Raw genomic sequence first — 26,479 nt, forward strand, 5'->3', positions numbered from 1 at the left:
ACTTTGTAAATTTCATTATCATACATAACAAGTTTAAACTACAATCGTTTACGAGGTACATATGTATAAATTAAACCACGCATATGTATTTCCGTGCGTTAAATATTTCGGTGCAATTAATATCAATTTTGTACGTAGTCTTTCTTTGGTAAATATCATTTCAAACTGCCGCTTAGACCTCCTTCGAGACTTCTAATTCTGAAATGAGGCATTGAGGTAGACATCGGATGGTGATGAAGTCTTCGGTTTTTGAGAATTCTGGTATTTGTCGTCATCGTCTGTTGACACAAAATATTTATATTTGTCATGAACATGCATATAAAAGGAATCTTATTTAATGTAATTTGATTTAAGAATGTAAGAAAGTTTATCATACTCCCTAATGATCACCTGATACACCTCCAACATCCAGATTTCATGACATTAAAACTTTAATAGCTCATAGAAACACCTATTATACAATAACAGTGTATGTCTCGGAATGGTTGAATATCGTCATTTTGAAAAATGATAATCTATACATTGTTGTTATTTGAAAATTGTCATTCATACTTAGATTTCTACGATAGGCCAAACTGCGCTGTGTTTGAAAAGAAACTAATCTATTACTTGCCAATGCAGTAAATATATGCTTCTTTATTAGGCAGTTTGTCAACTTGTTAAAAACACTAACTATTATACCAAGCCCCCATCGTTGCTTCTCACGAAAATATGAACTGCTGTGCATATACAAGAATCTTCCATAATCTAATTTGATATCGAATGTAAGGAATATTATCATGAGCTCTAATGATCGCCCGAGACACCACGTTCATCCAGATGTTATGACAATGAAACATTAATAACTCACCAGAAACACATATTATACAACAACAGAATAAGTCTGTGTTTCAGTGGAGTTGAATATTGTCCTTTTGACAAACGATAATTTATACTTTATTGTCATTTGAAGATCGTAATTCATACTTGAATTTCTATGATATGCTAAGCTATGGACTGTGTATACCCATTTATCACCTGCTTGTCAGCAAATGGAGTATATACCTATGCTACTTTCTTTGGGGAGCAAGTCAAGTTATTAAAGACACTAAATATTATACCAAGCCCCTAACTGTGCTCCTCACAAAAATATTAACTACAGTTGTGAAGGAGAACTTCAAACATACACATGACATATATCAGAAGTGGTCTAAATCTAAATGTGGATTCTAGAAGCTTCTAAAACAATTTAATAACTATGAAATCACAAAACTTTTCGCAAATCAACAACATCAAAATGTATGACTTTTCAACACTTTACACAACCAGTCCTCACGATAATTATAGAATAGCTAGACGTTTTGACATCATAGAACGTTGCTTTTTCAATAAAAATGGAAAAAGAAAATAGTCATATCTTGTAATCAGTCATTCGAAAAATTACTTTGTTAAATACTACTCTAATTCCACGCACAAATACTCTGAAGTTAATATTAAAAAGATGCTCGAGTCCATCATTGAAAATATCTTCACCTCTGGTATGTCCTCAGGAACGTGTTTTCCAACTATCGATTCTGTATTCTTCATAGGAGTTCTGACATTGATCGCTGTTTGTTGTCATCACCTTTTCATGTGGCAATCCTTCATTGTCACCTGCATATAATGATTTTATGTTTCTCAACTGATTCGATACGCAAGAGCTTGTTCTGCGTATGGTCAGTTTTTAAATCTGAGCAGGCTACTGCTACACCTCATTAAACTCTGTTCTATATAAATTGAAAAGAACCTGGATCATTCACTTGATAAAAATTGAATATTTCATATCGATTAATATAGCAAACTTGTTTGAAGTTGATTCCATGACTTCTAGTCAATGGTATGGCTGAAAGGTTAAAATAACGAATAGTGATCAATCTCATAACTCCTCTAAGCAATACAAAACAGATAGTTGGGCAAACACGGACCCCTGGATACACCAAAGGTGGGATCAGATGTCTAGGAGGGGTAAACATCTCCTGTCGATCGGTCACACCCGCCGTGAGTCCTATATCCTGATCAGGTAAATGGAGTTATCCGTAGTCAAAATTAGTGTGCCAAGAACGGCCTAACAATCAGTATCAAACACGGCAGACAGCATTTGACCCAATGATAAGTTGTATTGGTAAACTAGATTGCTATAACGACCATAGAATTTGCGAAATGCTGAATTTAAAGGAAACTGTTGACACCCCTGCACCATCAACTTGTTTGTCAATACCCTTCCTCGATTTAAAAACTGATCATACGCAGAACAATCTCCTGCGTATCGAATCAGTTGAGCGATATAAACACCATTTGCAGGTGATAGTGGAATATTACTACATGAATATGGGAAGTTCACGATTGGGAAGCCGAAATTATCCCGTTTATCATAAAGTTGAGTTGTTAGTTTGCCGTTAATATCTATGTCCAATAAAATATCTAGATATAAAGCAGAAGTGGATGACTCTGTGGTGTCTTTTATTTCAAGTTCACATGGATATATTGAATCGACATATGAATGGAAATTAGCATTGTTAATAGATATAACGTCGTCGATATATCTAAATGTCAAATTGAAGGCCACAGCAAGAGGTTTTTTCTTCTCGTGTAGAATTTTTTGAATAAATTCTGCTTCATATGAATATAGAAACAGGTCAGGTAACAAAGGAGCACAATTCATGCCCATAGATATTTCAACAGACTATTGGATGACCTGATCACCAAAGACCACGAATATATTGTCAAAGAGGAACTCTAGCATATTTTTTTATTTCAACTTCAGAGTACTTGTGCGTGGAATCAGAGTGCTGTTTAACAAAGTAAGTTGTTGGATGACTGATCACTAGATATGAATATTTCCGTTTTCCATTTTTGTTGAAGAAGCAATTGTCTATGATGTCAAAAAGTCTAGTCTTTAATTTATCGTGAGGAATGGTCGTGTATAGTGTTGAAAAGTCATAGGTTTTGATGTTGATTTGGGGAAAAAATTGCGATTTCAAGTTTACGAAAAGTTCTTTAGAATTTTTTTTAGAATCCACATTTGATTAGCACCACGTCTGGCATATGTAGTCGCACAGTAGGATTGAAGTTTCTCCGTCACAGCTGTTAATATTTTCGTCAGGAGCAAAGATAGAGGCTTTGTACAACACTTACTGGATCCAGCAATGTATCTTTGTTTGTAAGGCTTTTTATGCAGTTTAGGAATCCAGTATAGGTATGGTAACTCATATTACTTCAACCCATTGACTGGGATATTAAATGTGTCTAAAACTGAAGCATGATGTTGAAGAATTTCATCTTTTGAAAGGGCAGTTGGAGTATAAGTACGATTACCAAAAGTGGAATTAATGCTAAGTTGGTTTAAAATGCAGTTGTAATAATGAGCCTTACAAACAAAGACAATGTTGTTACTAGCTTTGTCAGCTGGAACCAAAACATATTCCTCATGTAACCTATCTAATTGTTTTATCACTCCTGGTTTACAAAACACAGAAGAATAGTATGATGTGGATAACAAAATTTTGATTCACTTGATTACTATTGAACTCTGATTTACTAAGTCAACGACCGATAACTATAGTTACATGTAACAAGGGACATGAACTATGTGTTTTTAAGTGATCAGGGGGTAAACTATGCGAATTGCATAACTAAACACACATATACATAATACCTTCTTTCTTAGAGACAGTTGAAAGTTTCTCATATTTACTTTCACCACTGGATCCTTGTATGCTCTCATAAATTTGTCTACAATAATACATGGTTGTAGATAATAACAAATTTCACATTGGCGAATAGAAAACAAAATCTAACATTGTTAACGAGAGAGAGAGAGAGAGAGAGAGAGAGAGAGAGAGAGAGAGAGAGAGAGAGAGAGAGAGAGCTTACCTCTCGCTTTCTTGTTGATCTGTGTAAAGGAATGAGTAATTTTCAATATTCAATTGAATATTGATAAAAAGATACATTTTTTCAACCAAATGTACGAACATTCAACGATAGGTAAATATATAGATATATTTCATAACTGTAATTCAATTGATACCAGTTATACAAATAAAATTGTACATAACCTTTAGTGGAGAGACCCTCATACTGATTTCCATTTTCTTTCTCTGTCAATTCTTCATACATACCCCTGTATAACAAAAAATAGTGATAGTCTGTTGTAGAAATTTATATATTCCGTAATGGATACAAGTGTATTTTCTAATAAGTTCATTCAGATGAATATTCAAACAATCAGAAACATACTAGACATCTTTATATCATTAACCAACTTGAAGAGACAAAAAAAAAAACTTGTGAAAATCCTTTGTCTTCCTCAAATGTTTCATTTATATCGCAGTTTGTTTGCATAAAAGTAACGTTAGTGAATGTGTTAGAGTTTTATTCTGCGTTTTAATAGATTTCGAAAGGATTGAAAGCAAAGAAAATAGGACTGTCTGTAATAGAGCTAGCTTAGTTCAATCTTTGATGCAAATGCGGTAATTTTGGTAGAAGTTCTTTTTAAGTTCTTAAACCAAACCTGGTTTACTCTAATGGAACACAATCAATGAACAATACAAAACCGTAAACTCACAGATAGAGAAACATATCAATACAAAATTCCAATTACAATCACAGTTGAATATTGATTTATAGTATAATCCAAATTGTACAAGGATACTTTCAAGTTAGTTTACTTTTTTATAATTCAACACGTCTTTAAGAAACTCGACCCAATTTCATTATCTCATAATCATCTTCCCTAATTATATTCCCTTGGAAAGGACACCGTCCTTGTTTCACACAAAACTGGAATCTTTCTCACTCAAGTGTCCAGTACATGTGGTGCTAAGAGGTCGAAAATGTACATGTGACTAGTTTACAGACGACAGACTGACGACTGACGAGTGTTAATCAGAAAATATCTTTCAGCTGCTCATGAATGTGAAAAAGGTCACCGTAAGGTACAAATTGGCAACAATCCTTCTTCCTACTATCATTTACCTTTCTCCGTGTAAATGTACAGTGCGTTCTGAAAATATAGGAAAGAATTGCGTATAATAACGGCAAATATTTATAGCGACACTGTGGGAAACAATCGGCTCCTGGGTGTAACCATGTATTATTCAGCTGAAAAATACAGACAAAAGCAATATACACTCTATTGGAATATATATAAGCTTTGAGATACACACAATATAAATATATTTTATTGAAGAGACTGTGCATAATATTACCTAAAGAATTTGTCCTTAATTTTTAAGATTATTTGGCATCGAAAATAATGAAGTTTAGTCTGAATCCTGTTTACTGCATTTTTTCCCTTCAGAAAATACTGAAAACGTAAATCTTTGACAAAATCACTATAATCTTGTCCATGACTAGGTTGATTGATTGATGTTTTCCGCCACACTGAACAATATTTCAGTTATCTGGTGGCGCCCAGTTTTTATTGGTGGAAGAGAGAACCCAGATACAATGTACCTGGGAAGAGACCACCGACCTTCCGAAAGTAAATTGGGAAACTTTCTCACTTACCGGCGCGAGCGGTGTTACACTACGTGTAAATCAATATTCCCTGCATACCTTTACAGTATTACCAGTTTTCTAAATTCCATAGACTTAGTCTGGTAGAAGTACACATGGGAAGGCAAATGGTTGCTGATTGATACAATTTGCCTTCTTTTTTTGTGTGTTTTGTATTGGTTTTGGTTGATCGATGTTTCTAGATCCGATGTTGTGTTACAAAATAAACCCCATACAAACTTTCCACATTCTAATTACTGACCAAGATTCTTTTTTTCCGGGAAAAGTGACTCATACGCAAATGGAAATAACAAAACTACAAACAAATATCAAGCAAAAAATAAAAATATATTTGAAAAATTATTAACATTTACTAGAATTATAGTTTTTTCCCCTTTGTATTTCGGTATCTTCTATCGTTATTCCTGGTGAATGGAGAGTTACATTGTAATTCTGGAAGCGGAAGATAGAAACAATTTGTATCAATCGTGCTTGCACTAACCTGCCATTGGGATACTGGATTCGTCTTTTGTTAAATCAGTTCTTTTTACACCTTTATCTCTGTAAGATAAAACCCCGCATCTTAATGGCTAAGCAAATATGTTAATACTAACGATCCATTGTTACAAATGCACCCAAGAATTATAATACAGTAGCATTGAAATAATTATTTCTAAACGAATTCTACTTCAATTTGTTTTCAAATGAAAATCTGTGAATGTATTAAGCTGTGTATGAGGGGAAAAAGTCATTGATTTTACGCCCTTTTTGGTAATATTTCAGCCATTTTACGGCGGCCATGGTTATGATTTAAAGAACATTGGATTTTTACAGAGCAATATTGCCGTAACGATTGCAACAAACTTGAAGCAGAGGACGTGTTGTGTTTCATTTCACAGCCGTGGTGGGACTTAACGGAGACTCAATTATACGATATCAAAATTGTGATGATGTCAAATTGACCAATCAGGTTTTATTTTACAAGCTTACGATATATTTATGCATTTTTTGCACGGTGGTTGTCAGAATAATAACATCACAAAATTAAATTACATGTAGAATTTCAAGCATATAAGCATTGTATTTCGAAGTTTGGTTAAACAAAGTATTATCATGATATTCCATTTCTTATTTCAATGAACATGTATAACTTCCTCCGTATTTAGTGTTTTCATTTAATATATTCCTAAATTAGAATTGTCATGCTGTGTATGATATATTCCTTTCAAACATAAAAAGCCTGAAATTTCATTAGTTTTGACTAGAAATATTCCGCATAGGATCATGACAAAAATCGAAATACACGATATGATGTAGAAAATAGATATTATTACATATACTTACTGTACATTATGTTTCTGAAGACTGTCCTAAAATATCAGGTTCATAACGCCTATAGATATCAAGTGAGCTTTGCATTTCAAATATATTTCTACATACGGCCAGGAACAAGTCTGATAAAGTTAGTACGGTTTCACAAGAGACAAATGTATGTCATAAAGTTAAAACCCATTTCCACCATCTCAATTAATGTTCACTCACCAGTAGAAATGCAGCACATAGTGTATAAAATTCAACTTATCATGTATATAAGAATAAATCGCTGAACTTGATATGATTAAAACTATAAGTACAAGTTAGGTAGAAAATTGATTTTGCCTGACTCTATAGTAAGAATCCCTCATCCACATTTTGAGAATTTTTTTTATTAATGATTATCAATATGTACACGGTTTATTTAAGATTTGAACTAAATTACAACAATCAGTAACGTTTTGATGAGTTTTCAGCATTGTTCATTTAGCCCTACCCTTTTACTTATATAGGAGAACGAATTTCACGATTCAAATAGCCATTGTATCTGCTGAATTTTCAGTAGTAAATTATAGCTTTTCAAAAATATCTGTCCTATCGATCAGTCCCATATTATATTAATATCCCATTTCTCCTAAGCATGCATATAAAATTTGGTTGAAACTGAGTACCAGCTAAAACTTTTTCAGTTCAAGATAGACGGGCAACTGATGTACATGTACATGTAAGATGGTTGTAATTGGGGCTGAGTGGAACTTACATGTTCTTTCTCTCCAACTCTACAAGAAAAACAAGAAAGAAAAAAAGTAGCATATATAAAAATATGCATGCGATCAATAATTAATGACTTATTGACATTTTTTATTATATCAGATCTTTATCAGATTAAAGAGACATAGATGTAATTCGTAAACTCTAGCGCGTAAACATTTCATCAAATTTTTTTCCCTTGGCATGAATTGAAAAAAAAACCAGAAAAATCAAATCGCATGGCTTTACGTGACAACTTTCACAGTTTAGAAAACAATCATTCAACGTAAATTTTACCAAAATATTAAACCGAATTTTTTCTTCTCTCTCTCTCTCTCTTTCAAATATTTACAACACGTATATGCAAGGTGAAGATAACGAACAGTGATCAATCTCATAACTCCTACAAGCAATACAAAATAGATAGTTGGGCAAACACGGACCCCTGGACACACCAGAGGTGGGATCAGGTGCCTAGGAGGAGTAAGCATCCCCTGTTGACCGGTCACACCCGCCGTGAGCCCCATATCCTGATCAGGTAAACGGATTTATCCGCAGTCAAATCAGTATATGATATATATCAATGTAAAATTGTTCAAGCAATAGGTTGATAGTTAATTACATCTTTAAAATATATAGCTCACTGAATTATCTCCTGTCCAAATTAACATTAAGGATGCCATGATTGTTGGTTAATTGTTTGTTTTACGTCCTGTCGATAATTTCTAAATCGTATACAAAAGATGCAAGAAATGTCACTGACTGAAAGTGAAGTAGCATAGATTTAAACCAATGTTTAGCGTCAGGTCCCTAACAGTGAGGGTTCGTCAACGTGCCGTCACCTGCTGCGAAACGGGACTTCCGTTTTTAAGGTCATATCCGACTTTAATGCATCTAACGTTTGACGCAGGAACAGTCCATACGTCTTAGATCTGAAGCGGCTTTGGCACGAGCAGAACTTCTGACCAACTGTGAACGAAGTAAAGTCTTAGGGGACCGACATACATGTATACCCAATTTTATTTTAAGTATGTCCCAGAGCGAACACAAAGACATGTAAACCTACTAGTTAAGAACTTTATAAGTACATGTATATCATGTACTGAAATATTTGTTACATAATTATCCTGTGACATTGAAATCCACTCACGATAAATATATATAATTTGTCCCAAATTTTGGACACTAAAGCGATTTGTTTTTCTCCGATTGAAACTGAAACTTAAGAGAGTTCGTTCCTAAGCGTTTGAACACAATCGCGCAAGAAACCATCATTGTGTAGGCAATTGCTCAACAGATTCAATGCTCTTAATAAATACAAATTCATTTTTTATTAAACTATATTTTTTAAATGTTCCTCTGGGGATCCGGGTTAGAAAAGGTCCTTAGCGCTCCTTGCTTGTCGTAAGAGGCGACTAAATGGGATGACCCTTCGAATGAGACCGCAAAATTCGAGACCCCATGTCACAGCAGGTATGACACTGTAGAAATAATTCCCTGCTCAAAGGCCGTAAGCGCCGAGTATAGGCCTAAATTTTGCAGCTCTTCACCGGCAATAGTGACGATACCGTATGAGTGAACACTTTTCGAGCAGGACGGTAAACAATATACAACTAACAAACCTTTTCAACTGATATAAATTTCGAATTGGGTTAAAAACGACTATATTCTCATGCGGAATAATTTTCTGACCAAAAAGCTAAAAATCAACAGAATTTTACCAGATCTATTTTATGTAAAACTTATACGGTACCAATTTTGATGCACCAGATGCGCATTTCGACAAATAATGTCTCTTCAGTGATGCTCAACCGAAATGTTTGATGTTTTGTGTAACATATTGTCAGTATATGGTGACTTTCTGTGCATATTGAATGCAAAATGATCATTATCTATTTTGAATCTAATAGTGTCGTTGTTTTAAACATTCACATCAATCCAAAGTAATGGCTGCTTTGTGCTACTTCGTTTATGTTGACACATATATACATTGTATATATATATATATATATATATATATATATATATATATATATATACAAAACTAGTTTAAACAATCACATGATGCTTAAAGCTCAAGGTTAACAATCCTTATCAAGCACTGTGATCTGTATTTTCTTTTCATTTTTCTTCAGTTAAGAAATTACTTTATTATGGTCATAAATCTGTAATTGGACATAAATCACAGTCATGTTACTAGCTATGTGGGAAACATATTCAAAGATTTAATAAGCAGTTTATCACAAGGTTGCCTGGATTTTTTCATCAATGTTTAGTTAAATCTTGAATTTCCTCTATTCATAAAACTTGCTCATTCGATCTTTTACTACAAATATGAGGTCGATATACGTTACTTATTATGAATGTATAGCGCCTTCGGAGAAAGATCACGAGGACTAGGATAATAATGATGAAGGTCACGATCCCTACAGCACTCCCAACAGCTACCCCGGTCTGATTCTCTACACTCTCCTGTATTCCTAGAAATTCCAACGACAAAATAATCCCCATTATAGAACGGATCACCATAAACATGAACATAAGGATGATGTTTCATGGTTAAAAATCCAACAATCGTTTTTTTTCAAGGCATGCATATCCATGAGCGTTAAACATAAAGGATGTTCCAATTGCATACTCACACTCAAACACACATCCACTATCATCTCATAAGAATGAATGAGTTTTTGTCTTGATGAACACAAAACGTACATGTACGTTACTACTTATGAACATAACAACAAGTGTTCATTTAAAGAACACTTCAAATTACTTAAAATCAGACAAATTGAAGTGTTATTTTTTTCTATTGTATGAAATGATTAAGGCCTAAGGTGTGTGTGGGTATGTGTGGGCATTTTATAAGCTTTAGATTATGTGCCAAAGAGTTTGATATATGCATGGTTCTAAAGGTCGCAACAATGAAGGTTCTTTATTAAACCATCGGTAACTAGAATACCCGTAACTTCCATGTCTAATGTAGGGTGTTTGGCGAGTAGTCAGCCACTACCTACTTGGAATGTCTTAGCTTTATAGTTTGAAGTGACTGCCGGGATCAGAGATTAAATATGATACCACCAGGTTAGTGCGATCGTTACAGGAAGTGGATATTATACTGAATTCAAAATAGTAAATAAAACTCTTCAAAGTCAGAAGTGAATCTCGGTTCCTTTTTATCCAATATGCACCACACAAAACAAATGTAATGTAATTAACAACAGCTGTCTAGTGACAAAATGTTTACCTGCAACAGTACAATGGACAGCATTTGATGTAGATTTCCCAAGCATGTTGAAGGCAGTAACTGTAAACCATACTGTTCCCTGAAGCTCAATGCTGGGAGTGTAACTGTAGAGTCTTCCATATCCCTCGTCATGAATGTACTCCACATCTTTAAATAAGTCTGATATATTCCCGACAGTGGAATAGGAAATTTTAAAAGTCTGACTATCTCCACCATTAAAGTTAGAAATCCACGATAACTTTATGGAAAAGGGGTTGCCGCAGTCCAGTGTAACATTGGTTGGTATCAATGGTGGTGCTGAAATTAATGTAATACTGGTAATAATGCACTGCTTGGCGAAAATTAAGATTTTTTATTTCTAGAATATTCAAGTTCATGATCAAGAATATTGTTGTCCGGACCAATCAATCACGTAAGTATGATTTTATATAAATGTAATGGAGTTAAATTTTACATACTTTAGATATTTTACTTCAATAGTTTTATTAATTGAAAATAAATTGATAAATTGCTGCTTCGATTTATTTATTTACAATGGATGACATGCAATATGAGAAAAAAGCTTTATCCGATTGAATTTATTTCTAACTTTGATTGTGTTTGCCTTGTTATTTCATTACTTATCAAGTTTTTACTGTTTTTCAGGTAAGACAAATGTTACTAGTCTTTAGGATATCTGTTACTATTTATAGATTATTGTTCACTGGTTACATTATTTTTAGGAGTGACATTTCTTTTGAGGATTGGTATTCTTTTAGCCATGTCCAAGCAAACATCGATATGGAGGTTAGCATGGAGTCGATGCTATCTCCCGCATTTTTTCACCGAATTGTTTTGACCGATTATCGTCCAATCAGAACGCAGTAGGCGGAACCAAGACATCACCGCTGTCGTGTAATCATTTTGAACTTGTTAAGACATGTATATGTATATTCCGTAAAAAAAACAAGCGATAACGCTAAAAAGTAAAGAAAATCAAGATCATTTGAATGTTTATTACTACGGCAAATTGGAAAACATTGTCCGCGACTGACGAGAGGGCGCGCTGAATACAACTAGCCATCATATGGCGGGTAAAAACATGGCAATAGGTCATCTGTGTGACTCATATGTCGTAAGGATTGATTACATAGATAACATACCATTTTGTTTGTACTGACTCACTTGAGGTGTCCACTTGATAGCTCCTGTAGAAAGTACCAACACCATTCTGAACCATTAGCGTGTAATCTCCAAAATCCTCTGCATAAACCCTACTTTTGTGTAGAGTGATGGTTTGTTCATTTTCACCTTTAGCGTCTGTTATTCTGTAGCCATCTGTATTATTCTGAAGGACTCTACTGACATTGTTTTCTCCTATGAAAGTCCACTGTATCAGAGTCGCTGGTGGGTATAATAATAATCTCACAAGAATTTGAAGAAAGTCGCAATTTCCTATAACAAGACTGTCCGGAGTCTGGGAAGCACTGTAATGCAGTCGGGGTTTACCTGTTCGATAAATAAACACATGATCGGAAAGCTTACATTCATTAGCGAATCTTAAATAATGTGTCTTGCTTAAGGTTGATCGATCCTCATGTGATGTCATAGGTTTTTGCAAAAATCATTATTAAATTAAACTTTGCGCATGATAGAAATATATCTTTCAAAGGAATTTTAATCACTGCATAAAATAAAAAAAATGGTAATCTATTGATACTGAAAACGTTTATATTTCCGTAGATAATAAATTCTTCATAATTAAAAAAAATGTTGTCAAGGGTAATAACTCCTATGCTGGTATTTCTTTTACTGCATGTCTATTATATATGATTTCCCTATTATCCACAATCAATTCATGAATATTTATGAATTAACAATTTTTATTAAACTGTCGGCATTTAAAATTTGTCATTTCAACAAGTTTCTATCTATTTTAATTATTCTGTAAAACCAAAATGTGTGATTTTCTGATGTTAGCATATACTTTCGTTTTTGTATGTCTAATATCTTTAAAAATGTGGCAACATACACATTTTCTTTGGTTATTGATTAAATTTAACTATATTGAATGGATATTAATACAGGTTTTGTACTTTTAACCATCAATATTGATAAGTCACATGAGGATCGATCAACCTTAAAAACAATATCTATGCAGTATGTACAAAGAAGGAATGCTGCCTTTTTAAATGTAGGCCTATAAGCAACTTCATAAAGCGCTGTGCCATTTTCGATTGATAAAGGATTGAACGGTACAAACAACTGTATACATTTACATCAGCCACAGGCATGTAAAGGCATCAAAGAAACCGAATGAAGTAATCGCAATTTCATCATTATGAACTTTGTTACATAACGCTAGCGCTGTTGTTGTTTTATGGTTTCACTAGCATGCTATTTAACAACTAACTTGAGATGTATATTTCAATGAGTTGATATCAGCTGAAGGAGAGCTGTTAACAGCCAAGAATATCAGTAAAATTGATGCTCCCCGAACTGCATATATCCAATAAAATACTTCGTATGACGAATTACTCGCATAATGATCAATAGCTGTTGAAATGAAGGGTTTTATTCATATGTAAACCATACATTCAGCGACCTTTACATAATGACCTTGAGTGACCTTTGTGTGAAAGTCACCTGCTTATTACTTATGTGTGTGATATATTATCAAACCTGTTCAGAAAGTGTTGAAATAAGGAAATATTTCCTTCTGTAAGGTACATGTTTTGAGTGATCTTGACGTTTCCAAAATAACTTTTAGTGACCGTTGCCTGAAAGCCGTTTCATGGTCTAGAGGTAAATCGTTCACACTGCATGCGGAAGGTCGGGGTTCGAATCCCGAATGCGACAGACCTGAGTCGTTAAAACAGGTAGTGACAGTTCCATCGCCAAACGCTCTGCATGAGGTGTGAATCTCACGGGTCCTCGAAGATGCCTAAAAAACGAATGTCCCGTGTCACAGTAGGTGTGCCACGCTAAAGAACCCTCACTGCTCAATGACCTTAAGCGCCAAGCATCAGCCTAAATTTGAAACCCTTTACCGGTCTTGGTGAGTCTCCATACAAGTGAATACATTAAACAAGATACAATCAAGATACAATCAATCAATAACCAATCAATCAATAAGTTACTTATTTGTGTGATATATGATCAATATCTGTTTAAGAACAGTTGAAATAAGGAACTTTTTACTTCTATAAGGTATATCTTCTGAGTGACCTTAACCTTTCCAAAATTACCTCTGTCCAAACCTTGATAGACCTTTGTTCACAAATCCTTGTCTTAAGGAACACAGATGATCAGTTATATGCATTTCTGATGAAAGGTGTAGGAATTGTCAGCTCTGACGGACGGACAGACATGATGGCGACAATATGCTCCCCAACAATTTTTCAGGGAGAATAACAAGTAAAATAAGCTGTAAGTGTACAATGGGTGAAACAGGTCCGATAAAGCGTATTCGTTAATCAATAACCGTTGTTCCCAAAACGTTCGTTTCTTGTTTTTCAAGAGACCATTGGCAAACCTCTTATCTTATGAATATTAGATGAAAATTAAGAAACTCGAGTTTGAAGGAAACCTCTTTTACCGACAAGCACTAGTTATAGAAACTATATTCAATTACGAGGTTGTATTGTCTCCTGCTAGAAGTAACGGTTAAACATCGGCCCGTAATAACAAGAAAACTTACACCTAACCACCAAATTGGTTGTTCTGACAGCTGCTGGTCCCTTCCCATTTTCAGCTGTAACTTTGTAACTCCCGTGATCTAAGCAATTCGCTGATGATATATCCAGTGTGCTACTGTTTACATTAGAGTCTCTCTTAACAGCAGTGTTGTTTTGAACAAACATCCATGTGATGGTAGATAACGGATTTCCATCCACATCACATTTTATCTGAAGTCGTCCATATTCATTGATGACATATTCTTTATTCAAACTTGATAATATAACATTGTTATCTGCAAATAGAAAAATGTTTTATTCACAGTAAATTGATAGATTAAAAAGAAATTGTAAATTAAAACATCAGAGAATGGGGGAATAGTAAATCGCTGAATGAAAGGTGAAGATAACGAACAGTGGTCAATCTCATAATTCCTATAAGCTATACAAAATAGAGAAATGGGAAATCACGGACCCCTGGATATACCAAAGGTGGATCAGGTTCCCAGGAGAAATAAGCATACCCGTGTTAAATATATATATATATATATAAGCAGGAAAATATGCAGTTCCAAAATATATTTAATCACTAGCGCTTTCTGGATTTTAACATCCATCCTCGGGTGAATACACATATTGAATATATATATATATATATATATATATATATATATATACACTGACTACGATCACTGACTACAAAGGGGCGCTTTTCTCCGATATTGTTAGGATTTGTATCTAAATAAGACTATAATGAGTTTATTGTAAATATTCTATTTATTATCATATAAGACTATTAAATCTTATACATACGCTGTAAATATAATTAGAATTTATCTTCCTGAAACTTTGACTATTGACTTGTAATCTTAGAAACGAACGGAAATCACGGTCCTTAGATGCTATATCATTCCATCAGGAAGGTAAACAATGAAATTTCTTGTGTACAAAATATTTTCAGATTTGCAATAATGACACCGAGAAACTTTCAATAGAATAACAAATCCGAAGTTGCTGAGGGCTGAGTTCATGACTTTCAATCTTTAAGGCGTGTCATTCTCAGTGCAAATATTCACACTGTTCAGTTGCAATTTTTAGCATTTGAGTAGAAGTTTACGAAACTATGAATTTGCACAATTCGAACCATAGAACGCAGTCAGAGTTTCCATAATTTTTGCATTGGCTTGAATGTCCATTGATGTTGTAAACTAAGTTTAGTAGTTTGATGCGCTGGGGATCAAGAGCATTATATTTTTTAAAAAGGAATAATCCATTTTACTTTAGGTCAACCAATAGAGCCCCATCCTAACACCAGGATATCTTACGCAATGATCAAGGATTTTGCAATTTTAAAGGTTTTCTAATAATGCGTTGCTTGAAGTTCAAAGGTGAAGATAAAGAATTTTAAAGAACTGATGCAAATAAACAATACGAGTCACAAATGTTAAAGCTCGTCTCAGTACCAGAACGTTGGACATAACAGGCATGACTTTCACTGTTTTAGAAGAGGATTAACTATATCAACACTATATACTCGCGTTTGTTTTGACAAACAGTCAAGGAAAGTTTTAAAAACATACATATTTACTACTAGTGTATGTATCATAAACCTGATACTAAACCAGAGGATCTTATACCTGAGCAATGAATTTCACACTTTTCATAGATATCTCACAAGTCATCGGGTTTTTATGCATAATTTGTAAAACTGATATTTGTGTAAAGATTGAATCAATGGTTTTGGGATTCCTACTCATCTTACTTACTTTGGACAGGAACATCGAAATTCACAATTTTTGCCTTGCATCCTTATCTCAATATTGGTGTATAGTGGTCCAGTGGTAAAGGGTGAATTGAATATCAATACACTACAACGGCAGATATAATCGGATTGAAACGGTTTACGCGTTGACAAGTGACTCTGGAGATTAAATTAGATATTGGTTTTCAATGCTACAGAAGAATAGTGAAGGCAAGGGCAATTGGATAGATGAACGGACATTTGCGTTTTCGTTGCTTATATGAATATTTGCATAATGGTTAAGTAGAAAATGACTAAACAAAAATATGAAAAATATAATAGGAACAGTCTGAATTTGACCTTTTTCAACATATGTCAATCAGTTTCGATAATTTTGTTTTGTCACTCATATTTCAAAATTGGATTCCTTGTGTGGCAATATAGCAAATGAATTACAAAAAAAACCAATTTTAAAATATACATTCACACAAACAATTCATTATTTCAATTCATATTAAAGGAGTTCGAAATTTCCAGTATTTTCAGTGGTTTCTTATCTTCACTATCCAAGTCTAGCCACGGGTTTCTGATCTGCTGCATTCATCTAAAGATTGCAAAGATGATATAGTTAGTGATCTACGTTCGGGACGCTTCGATACTGTATATTATTTGCAACCAATAGTGTTCCACAACAACACATATACATTCAAACGGGCATGCTCGTATAATTGTAATTGAAGATTGTTTTGCTCACTTTATTTGTACATTAAGACACGTGTGACATTCACTCAGAATCTCTTTCACCCACGTACGTTTTTGAATCATCAATTTCAACATGCGTTTCGTCGTATAAAAATATGACAAAGTAGGACTTGTTCATATGTTAAATCGAAGTACGCAACAATCCACGCAACATATAGAATCCCCACTTCAGGTACCAAAGTAAATCAAGGTTTTTGTGAGGAGATTGATTAGCGCATAAGAGACCCTTGGGTAACGAAAATGCCGGTCATCCTTACGTTGTTGGTTTTCTATAGAATCTACAGAGATCTGAAGTTTGGGGTAATATATGCACATTGTAATTACAATATATCAATATATGCATTTTATCAACTTCTTCATATCGATAGGTGATAAAATCTACCATGAAGCCCTTAACGTTTTATGAGATTTGATGATGTTATGTACTGTATCTCTGAAATCTACACTTTATTTCTAAAAATAAATGAAATCATACTTAGATGTTCTAACTGAATTGTGAAAATGCATAATTATGTTGGACTTACAGAATACAGTCAGTAAGACACTTTCTGATTTGGTGCTGGTTAGGAGTCGATGATTGGCTGTGCAGGTACACTGTTTGTTGTTATATGAACTGTCCATCAGCAAAGACAACAGAGAAATAGATGTAGTAGTGCTGCTTTGATTGGTTCCTGTCATGTCAACTCCTTTACATCTCCATGACAACATGGCTACAGGATTTCCTCCTGACAGTTCACATGTCAGGCTGACATGTGTTCCATTGTCGTACTGTAATCCTGGAGGAGAGGCTGAGATGGCGGGGTCAAACGATGGAGGATCTAAAGTAATTATTAGGAGTGAATTTGTTACATTCACTGTAATTTCATGCAACATGTGAAACACGCTATACTACTCTGATGGTTTCCTGTCATAACGACTCCTTTACATATCCATGCCATTCACAAAATTGCAATTTTACGCACCATGTCTTGGCACGCTGAGTTTGACTACGGATAACTCCGTTTACCTGATATAGGACACACGGCGGGCGTGCCGGTCGACAGGGAATCCTTACTCCGCCTACAAACCTGATCTGACCTCTGGTGTATCTATGGGTCCGTGTTTACTAAATTCTCTATTTTGTATTGCTTATAGGAGTTATGAGATTGATCACTGTTTGTTATCTTCGCCTTCATGTGAAACACTATTAAAAATATACACACAACCAATCTTTTGCACTTGTATACATTCGAACATGAACCACATTACCCGATTAACACTACAGTACCCGCAACGTTATTCTTGACATGATAAACGATAGAACACGATACACGCACGATAGGATAGGATACACGCACGATACGATAGGATACACGCACGATACGATAGGATACACGATAAACCTGATAAACGCAAAACCTGATAAACGATCTTCACGATAGACCTGATAAACGCAAAACACGATAAACGATCTTCACGATAAACGGAAAACCTGATAGAAATGTACAAGTGATATGGTACTAACATTGCACATTTTACATTAGATCCCATCATCCGTCATTTCCACATGTAGTGCAATGCAAATATATGATGTCCAATATTAGATTTAACCCTCTACATTCTGTCACTAACTCTTTAGTGGTTTGGTTTTACGTTGTTTATGGTGAAGGGCTGCTTTTTTCGAAGTAAAATTAAAAAAAACAACAACTCTGAACACTGTCTAGAAATATTTCAACGGTGTTACCGATCTTCTTCAGTCGTGTTTATCTTTTATAGCAACGTAACGCAATACTACATGCACAAAAGTCTATATATATATATACGGACCCCTGGATATATCAGAGGTGGGATAAGGTGCCTAGTAGGAGTAAGCATCCTGTCGACCGGGCACACCCGCCATGAGCCCTTTGACCCAATGATAGGTTGTACTGGCACACTAGATCGTTATGACGACCAGACGATTTGCAATATGTTGACTTTAAACGAGATTCTTGAAACTCCTGCACCATCAACTTCTTTGTCTGTATCATGCCTCGATTCAAAACCTAATCATGTGTAGAGAAAGCTCTTGTGTATCGCATCACTTAAGATATATAAACTCCATATGCAATTGATAATGGAATCTTGCTCCATAAACATGGAAATTGACTATGGAGAAACTGAAGCTTGTAATAAAGTTAAATTCTTAGTTTGCTGTTAACATCTATGTTTAATAAAAATCTAAGTATGAAGCAGATGTGGAATGGTTTGTGTTGTCTTCTGTTTTGAATTCACCATGATATAGCGAATCGACATATCACTGAAAAATGTGTATTGTTAATAGATATAACATCGTTGATATATTCAAATGTCGACTTCAAGGTCACAGCAAAATATTTTGTTTTCTCACGTAGAAGCTTTTGAATAAATTATGCCTCGTAAGAATATATTAAGAACATGTCAGCTAATAAAGGAGCACAATTCATTCCCATAGAAATCCAAAAAGACTATTGGAAGACCTGATCTCCACAGACTACTAAAATATTTTCAATAAATTACTTACATCTGACATCCAACAAATCTTTGTTGGATTCCACATACACCCCTTGTCTGTTACTGGCTCTACAGTACACCTGTTGACCGTTGTCTCCTGCCACACCTGTATAGGTCAGTACCGAGGTCGTTCTGTGGAGGCCATCACTGTTGGAGTCCGTTGTGGATGTGATTTGACTGCTGATGACAGTGGATGATTTGTACCATGTGATGTTGGCTGCTGGGTTACAGTAGTCTGTCCGACACATCAGATTTATGTGCTCACTGGCATCCACCGATATCTGGACAGGGGTCAGTGTCAATGATGTGACCAGTACTGCATATCATTTACATTTAGGTTTAGATATATTAGAAACACAGTATCAAAACATAGATATGAAGTCTCTTTGTGATATCTGCATACATGCATGCATCTTTGAATACACATGGCACATACATATTTGGAGTAAGTCTTTCTTTGGACTTCATTTCCTCACACGGTGGTAATTAAATTTAACGGAAGAATTATCATCTCTGACTGGCATTTCATAGATTACCGAGCTACCTTAAAATACATATACATGTGCTAGACTAAGTACATTTTGGGAAGGAATAGAATCGCATATTATCAGGTACATTCATACTGTAAACTATTTTCATGGAGTTTTATATGCTATATTGATGAATAGCGATATACATCAATGTTTTCAAGGCACGGGTTGGCATCATTGATCGCGGATACGCTTATGTTTATGTTTATGCTTATGTTTGTCAGGAGTTATAGGGAACTGTACCTTAGAATATGTATTAACCTGTTGTAATCTACGTTAGCGATGTGCGTTACGAAGCAACCCCATCCACCACTCAACTTAACAATGCTAATTTATAAATTACCATGTTAAAGTTATTTCCATCTTTATTCTTATATTTTTGTGGGGGGGGGGGGAGGGTTGTGAATTCTTGCAATATTAAATTTTTGGTATTTAACGAAAGTTCAGGGGGTATATAGGAATCATTCTGTCTGTCTGTCTGTCCGTATGTCTGTCTGTCTGTGCAGATTCGTGTCCGGGCCATAACTTTGTTCTTTGACATAGTCATACCATATTTGGCACACAGGTGGATAACAATGAGACAATGTTTCGAGTACCTTCATGACCTCTATATGACCTTGACCCCTGACCTCAAGGTGCAAATTAAGGTGTTTTTTTACTATTGATTCGTGTCCGGGCCATACCTTCTTTGTTCTTTGATATAGGCATACCATATTTGACACATCAGTGTATCACCATGAGACGATGTGTTGGGTACCTGCATGACCTCCATATGACCTTGACCTCAAGGTTAAAATTAAAGGTTTTTACAATGGATTCGTGTCAGGGCCATAACTTCTTTGTTCTTTGACATAGGCATACCATATTTGACACATGAGTGCATCACCATGCGACGATGTGTCGGGTACCTTCATGACCTCTATATGACCTTAAACTTTGACCTCAAGGTCAAAATTGATTATAGGGTTTTGACATAGTCATACTATAAGACATGGGTGTATCACCATGAGACTATGTGTCATGTACATTCATTACCTCTTTATGACCTTCACCTTTGATCTCAATGTCAAAATTATAGGTCTATACCATGGATTTGTGTTCGGACTATTCTTCTACAAAGGCATACCATATCTTTACACTCAGGAAAGAGGTAATTTATACCTATTAACAACACCCTTTGAGAGATTGGGGTAAGCGGGGGGTATTCTTAGTGAACATTGCTCACAGTACCTCTTGTTACAAATGCTACATGTAACATCAGCTGATATGCTATCGGAGAGTGTGTGATTGTTTCATATGATCTATTTACTCTTTACAGAGACAGTTTTGTTTTAGTTCATATTCTCAGTAGAAAGATATTGCCAACTTTTACATTCACTCGACCATTTTAAATTTAACGCAGAGTTGTTGTTTTTAAATTTAACTATGTAGAAATTGTTGAAAATAAAGCTCCCAAAGTAACGTGTGCATTCCGTATGAGGCCCGACACACATTGTAAGGAAAATAGCAATGTTCCAAACGTTTAGAATACTCTCGAATAACTAAATTAACGGATTTGCTGATGTAAAATAATGTTGTCCTGAGAGAGAATAAACAAGTAGATGTTGTCAATAGGGCAGTGATACTCATAGCCTGGTGTTTGCCTTTAAAACTTATGAACGTGTTTAAGTTAGTTTGAATATACTCTTTTTATCAGTTTTTTTAAATGCTTAGTAATTAACAAGGAAATATAATTCAAGTGCATGAAAGGAAGGAAAGTTTATGTCTTGTTTTTGTTGTTTTTTTTATGTTTGCTCAGTTTAAGGAAATTAAAACCGTACTCAAAATCAAGCTACATATATGCTCATCATCTCAATTCATATTGAAACTATTTAAAAACTATCACATAGTAAAGGAAGGAACACCGTTAGATATGTGTGTTACGAAGCAATGCCATTCACGACTCAACTTAACTATGCTAATTTGTAAATACCATGTCCATGTTATTTCTATATTTGGGGGGATGACTCGTGAATTCTTGCAATCTTACAAATGCAAACTGGTTACAAATGCTACAAATGACTCTGCTGATATTCTATCAGGGATGTTTTATATGAAATTGTCTGATTGTTTCAAATGATCTCTTCACTGCTTACAGAGAAATTGTCGTTCCGAATCATTTTAGTTTATACTCACAGTAATATTATATTGCCTAGTTTTATATTCACCCAATAATTTTCAATTTCAAGTTTTTAATTAAACTATGTATGAAAAAGGAAAATTGTTGAAAATAAAGCTTAAAAGGTAATACATGCATTTCACGAGTCAAATTAATAATAATATTATATGGTGAGAAGAAAAAAAGATCTTGCTGTGGCTTTCAATTCGACATTTAGATATATCGATGACGTATTATCTATCAGCAATAATAATTTTCATTCACGTGTCGATTCGATATATATTCCTGTGAACTCGAAATAAAAGACATCACAGAGTCGTCTACTTCTGCTTCCTACTTAGACATTTTATTGAAAATAGATATTAACGACAAACTGATAACTCAACGTTATGACAAACATCTTCAGCTTCCCATATTTATGTATCAATATCCCAGTATCATCTGGATATATCTCTCAGCTGATTCGATAAGCAAGAGTTTGTTCTGCGTATGGTCTGTTTTTAAATCGAGGCAAGCTACTGCCAAACAAGTTGATGGTGTAGGGGTTTCAACAGTCTTTTCGCAAATTCTATGGTCGTTATAACGATTTAGTTTGCCAATGAAACCTTAAATTGGGCCAAATGCTGTCTGGCGTGTTTCATGCGTGTTTCATGCCGATCGTTAGACCGTTCTTGGTGCACTCATTTTGACAACGGATGTTTACCTGATCAAGATATAGGTATCACGGTGGGTGTGACCGGTCAACAAGGGGGGGTGGGGGGGTGGGGGGTTACTCCTCCTAGACATCTGATGCCACCTCTGGTATATCCAGGAGTCCGTGTATGACCAACTCTCAATTTTGTATTGCTTATAGGAGTTATGAGATTTATTACTGTTTGTTATCTTCGTTTTTTATTTTAATGGTAACCATAGGGTTATGATAATTAGTATACTAATTAATTGAAAAATATAGATAGACATTCATATCAAATTTGTTAAAACATAAACAAGCATTTGGAGCGTTCAAAGGTCGACGAGGAGTTTGACAAAATATATATTTACATATAACAGTTTAGAACATATGTTGTTTACCATATTTTCATACCATTTTGGATAGGGAAGAGAAAGATAAAACCCTAGGAATGAGTGTAATTTTTTCGTAATATGAATGCATTTTAATGTATATAATATTGTTTCATAATTCCTATTTCTCACTTATAATATAACAACATATAATGTATACTATATATATATGTCCATTAATAAGTATCAAAACAACAAATAAACTATCAAATTATTTTCATGCTTTTATTTCGATACAATCTTTTCTAAGAAACAAAATCAACCCTCTACATATTCCATGTGAATGACCAAGCATTAATTAGGACTACAAAAATTGTGTACAATCAGATTGGTTTATGCACAAAGACTTTCATTTCGTTCAGAGGCAAACGCTAGAGTGCGGGTGTTAATGTCGTAAGGACACGTAGCTTTCGTTTATCCTACTCATATTACATTTCTTTATAAAAATATCACACTATATTCATTATCTTAAATCATATTGAAACTATTTTAAGTGTTTTATAACCTACCAGTAACAGAAAAGGCGACTTGGTTACTCCTTTCCACTCCTGATAAACCTACACAGTAAACACTTGCCCCATTCCAGCTCTGAGGAACGGGATACTGGACACTGTATGTTGTGTCATTAGGACATGTTGTGACGTAGTTTCTAGAACATGTATTTGGTTTACACACTCCTCCTGAAGGTTCCAGATCACAGAATTGAGATGTTGGATTTCTACTGGAGTAAAATATTGCCACGATTGGATTCAACTCGAAGGAACACTGTATTGTCACCGTCTGGTTCACTTCTACATCACCGGACGGGGAGACAGTCAGGGTTACGGAACCTACAACATAATCATACTGCGAGGAAGCTAAGGCAAGGCTAGGGAAGACACACGGACATTAATGGTTCTTTAATTCTGGTATAAGAGGACAATATCACGCTTCTTTTGAGATTTTAATGATTTAAGAACTACAATTACTCTCGTACATGTTCAAACTTTCCCAAGATCACTAAATATTTCAACTGAGCATTGTGGTTTCTTTAAATCTACACATTACACTTACCGTGGATATGTTGATGTTGTATTATTAAGACGCAGATCAGGTTTAAAATTCTACTTGAGATACTGTATCTTTGATAATCCATTCTTTCTATAACTGTCGTAGAGAACACATAGTCATTATACAAGGTATACCCTTTTATGTTTCAAATTATTAACTTAAAGCCAGAAGTGATGAAGATCATGCGACAACAGAATCTTTGTAACATTCATTATTACGGCTGTTATTTAGAAAGACTTGGCTTTAATCAACATTTATTAATTTAATTACTGTTCGTTATCTTCACCTTACATGAACAGTTAATTACCAAAGGACGACATTTTTCAAATTTATGTTTCAGATCGAAACGCACTTAATATTCCATTTCACTGTGACAAATGAATGAGAGTTAACTATCCTTATAGCAGATTCCAAAACGTCATGGAAATCCATACAGAGATACATTGCAAGAACCAGTCAACGTTGTATCATCTATATTTCGCCTACTTTCAACACCATCCATAATTCATTCTAAATTAATAATAATAATAATGATTGGTTTTATATAGCGCCTTTTCCAGCGTATGCTGCTCAAAGCGCTTTACAATATTCAATGTACATTATTACCCCGGCAGACCTTATATCAATCTAGAACTTTCTCAGCCTCCTAGGAAGCATACAGTGCAAGCTGCCATTACAAGCGCTAGAGCACTAACATTCTAACAATATCTTTCACTGTCTATAGTCAGGTACCCCTTTTACACTTGGGTGGAGTGAGGAAATTCATGTAAAGTGCCTTTCCCAAGGACACAACGTCAGCCCTGCCGCGGCCAGGACTCGAACCCACGACCCTTCGGTCGAGAGTCTGACGGCCTAACCACTCGGCCACCGACGCCAAATATGATATATAATGGACATTGGCATTGATTTTAAAAAAAATTTCTATTTCAACACTTACACACGTATCAACCAGGCAGACTTAAACCAGGACTGGGATCACACATTTGTGCATATTCGTCTTTCAAGCAAAGGTAACGGTCAGCTTAGAATGTTTCGATGATGTTTTTGGAAATTTAAAATTTTCACTATTACAATGTATATATCTCAAGATATTTTGTAAGATATCATAGTCCGATCGCATATATAATACACTCGAATCATTCACTGTGCTGACCTTCAACAGATACATGTACATAAAATACGTATCTGAAACACAGTCTGTCTTCAATTTCAGTCTTAATACTTGTTATAGTTTTCACTAAACTGATCTTGTCTGGGTTTTTTTTTATATCATATGTAAATACTACACTTCCGAATATATCTGGCATATAGTAGAACTTTGTTGACATTTCTAAAAAATAAACAAACTACACTACTTATTCCCTAGATCAATATGATTCACTTATAACAGAACCAAGGATTATAGGTAGAATGTTGTTTTAGTATCTTCAAACATGAAGTTGATATATTCAATAAAAGTATTAGAAAGTAACGTAAATCCTTGAAGCGAAATGACTGTCGATTTCCATCACTGTCTTGTCTGCATTGTCTTTTCAGGAAAATTTGAAACATATGGAAGTTTGTAACTCTAGCTTTAAAGTCGGTAATACCAAGTTGCTAAACCAAATCTTATAAATAGGGCTAAATCAACATTAGAGATTAAAGTTTACCTACATAACATTAAAGTCGGCAATTCAAACGGAAATGCCACATCTTATAGCCTTAGTGTGTTTCCGTAATTTATGGAACGAAAACAAGGTAAATACAGACCGAAGAGATATCAGCAATTGATAATGCAGAGAAGACCTGTAATTTACGGACATGTGGTCAATTATACTGGAATCGGATTAAAGAAAATTAATGATATAGCGAGTAAAACATGAATTCATGTTAAAGTAACATACCTACCTAATAAACTTCCTTGTATTGTAAACAAACATAACGTACGGAGACGTGTTAGTGTCATCCCATTGTACCTCGACTGGAGATTTCTTTGTTAGATAGGCTATTCAAAATTAATAAACAGCATTAAAAAAATCACCTTTAGTATTGTAATTCTCATTGAAAAACTATACATGGTTTTTTTTAATCTAGTAGAACTGTCAGTTATGGAAATCATTACATCTTGGCAGTAAAACGGAATGAAACATCATTTATTTCAGCATCCATATACTTCCGATAGCATGTACCATCAACTTTGTTTGAGAC

General features: G+C 34.6%; 1 protein-coding gene across 4 annotated transcripts; it reads right to left on the reverse strand.

Moving 5' to 3' along the window:
- On the reverse strand, nucleotides 1-26,233 carry LOC125681400 (hemicentin-1-like). 4 transcript variants are annotated; one of them, XM_056153659.1, is made up of 17 exons: nucleotides 26,180-26,233; nucleotides 24,296-24,388; nucleotides 23,752-24,072; nucleotides 19,503-19,808; nucleotides 17,506-17,799; nucleotides 14,502-14,774; nucleotides 11,987-12,310; nucleotides 10,823-11,119; nucleotides 9,933-10,058; nucleotides 7,589-7,607; nucleotides 6,017-6,075; nucleotides 4,993-5,020; nucleotides 4,074-4,138; nucleotides 3,892-3,910; nucleotides 3,674-3,750; nucleotides 1,513-1,632; nucleotides 1-278 (listed from the first exon to the last, which is right to left on the reverse strand). In XM_056153659.1, exons 2-16 carry the CDS (start codon nucleotides 24,375-24,377, stop codon nucleotides 1,526-1,528), a joined length of 2,397 nt encoding a protein of 798 aa, XP_056009634.1. In that variant the 5' UTR covers nucleotides 24,378-24,388; nucleotides 26,180-26,233; the 3' UTR covers nucleotides 1-278; nucleotides 1,513-1,525. The 4 variants fall into 4 exon arrangements, with proteins under 4 accessions (XP_056009634.1, XP_056009636.1, XP_056009635.1 ...); XM_056153661.1 differs by lacking the exon at nucleotides 9,933-10,058; XM_056153660.1 differs by lacking the exon at nucleotides 1,513-1,632.
- Between the last annotated feature and the right edge of the window lie 246 nt (nucleotides 26,234-26,479).

Source organism: Ostrea edulis, chromosome 2 (genome assembly GCF_947568905.1).
Source record: "Ostrea edulis chromosome 2, xbOstEdul1.1, whole genome shotgun sequence".
Classification (NCBI taxonomy): Eukaryota; Metazoa; Mollusca; class Bivalvia; order Ostreida; family Ostreidae; genus Ostrea; species Ostrea edulis.

Coding starts and splice junctions, on each gene's coding strand:
- LOC125681400 (XM_056153659.1), bottom strand. CDS start 24,377: ATGGATTATCAAAGATACAGTATCTCAAGTAGAATTTTAAACCTGATC. Junction 24,073..24,295: donor ACAACATCAACATATCCACG/GTAAGTGTAATG, acceptor ATTATGTTGTAG/GTTCCGTAACCCTGACTGTC. Junction 1,633..3,673: donor AACTGTCTCTAAGAAAGAAG/GTATTATGTATA, acceptor CATTATATGCAG/GTGACAATGAAGGATTGCCA.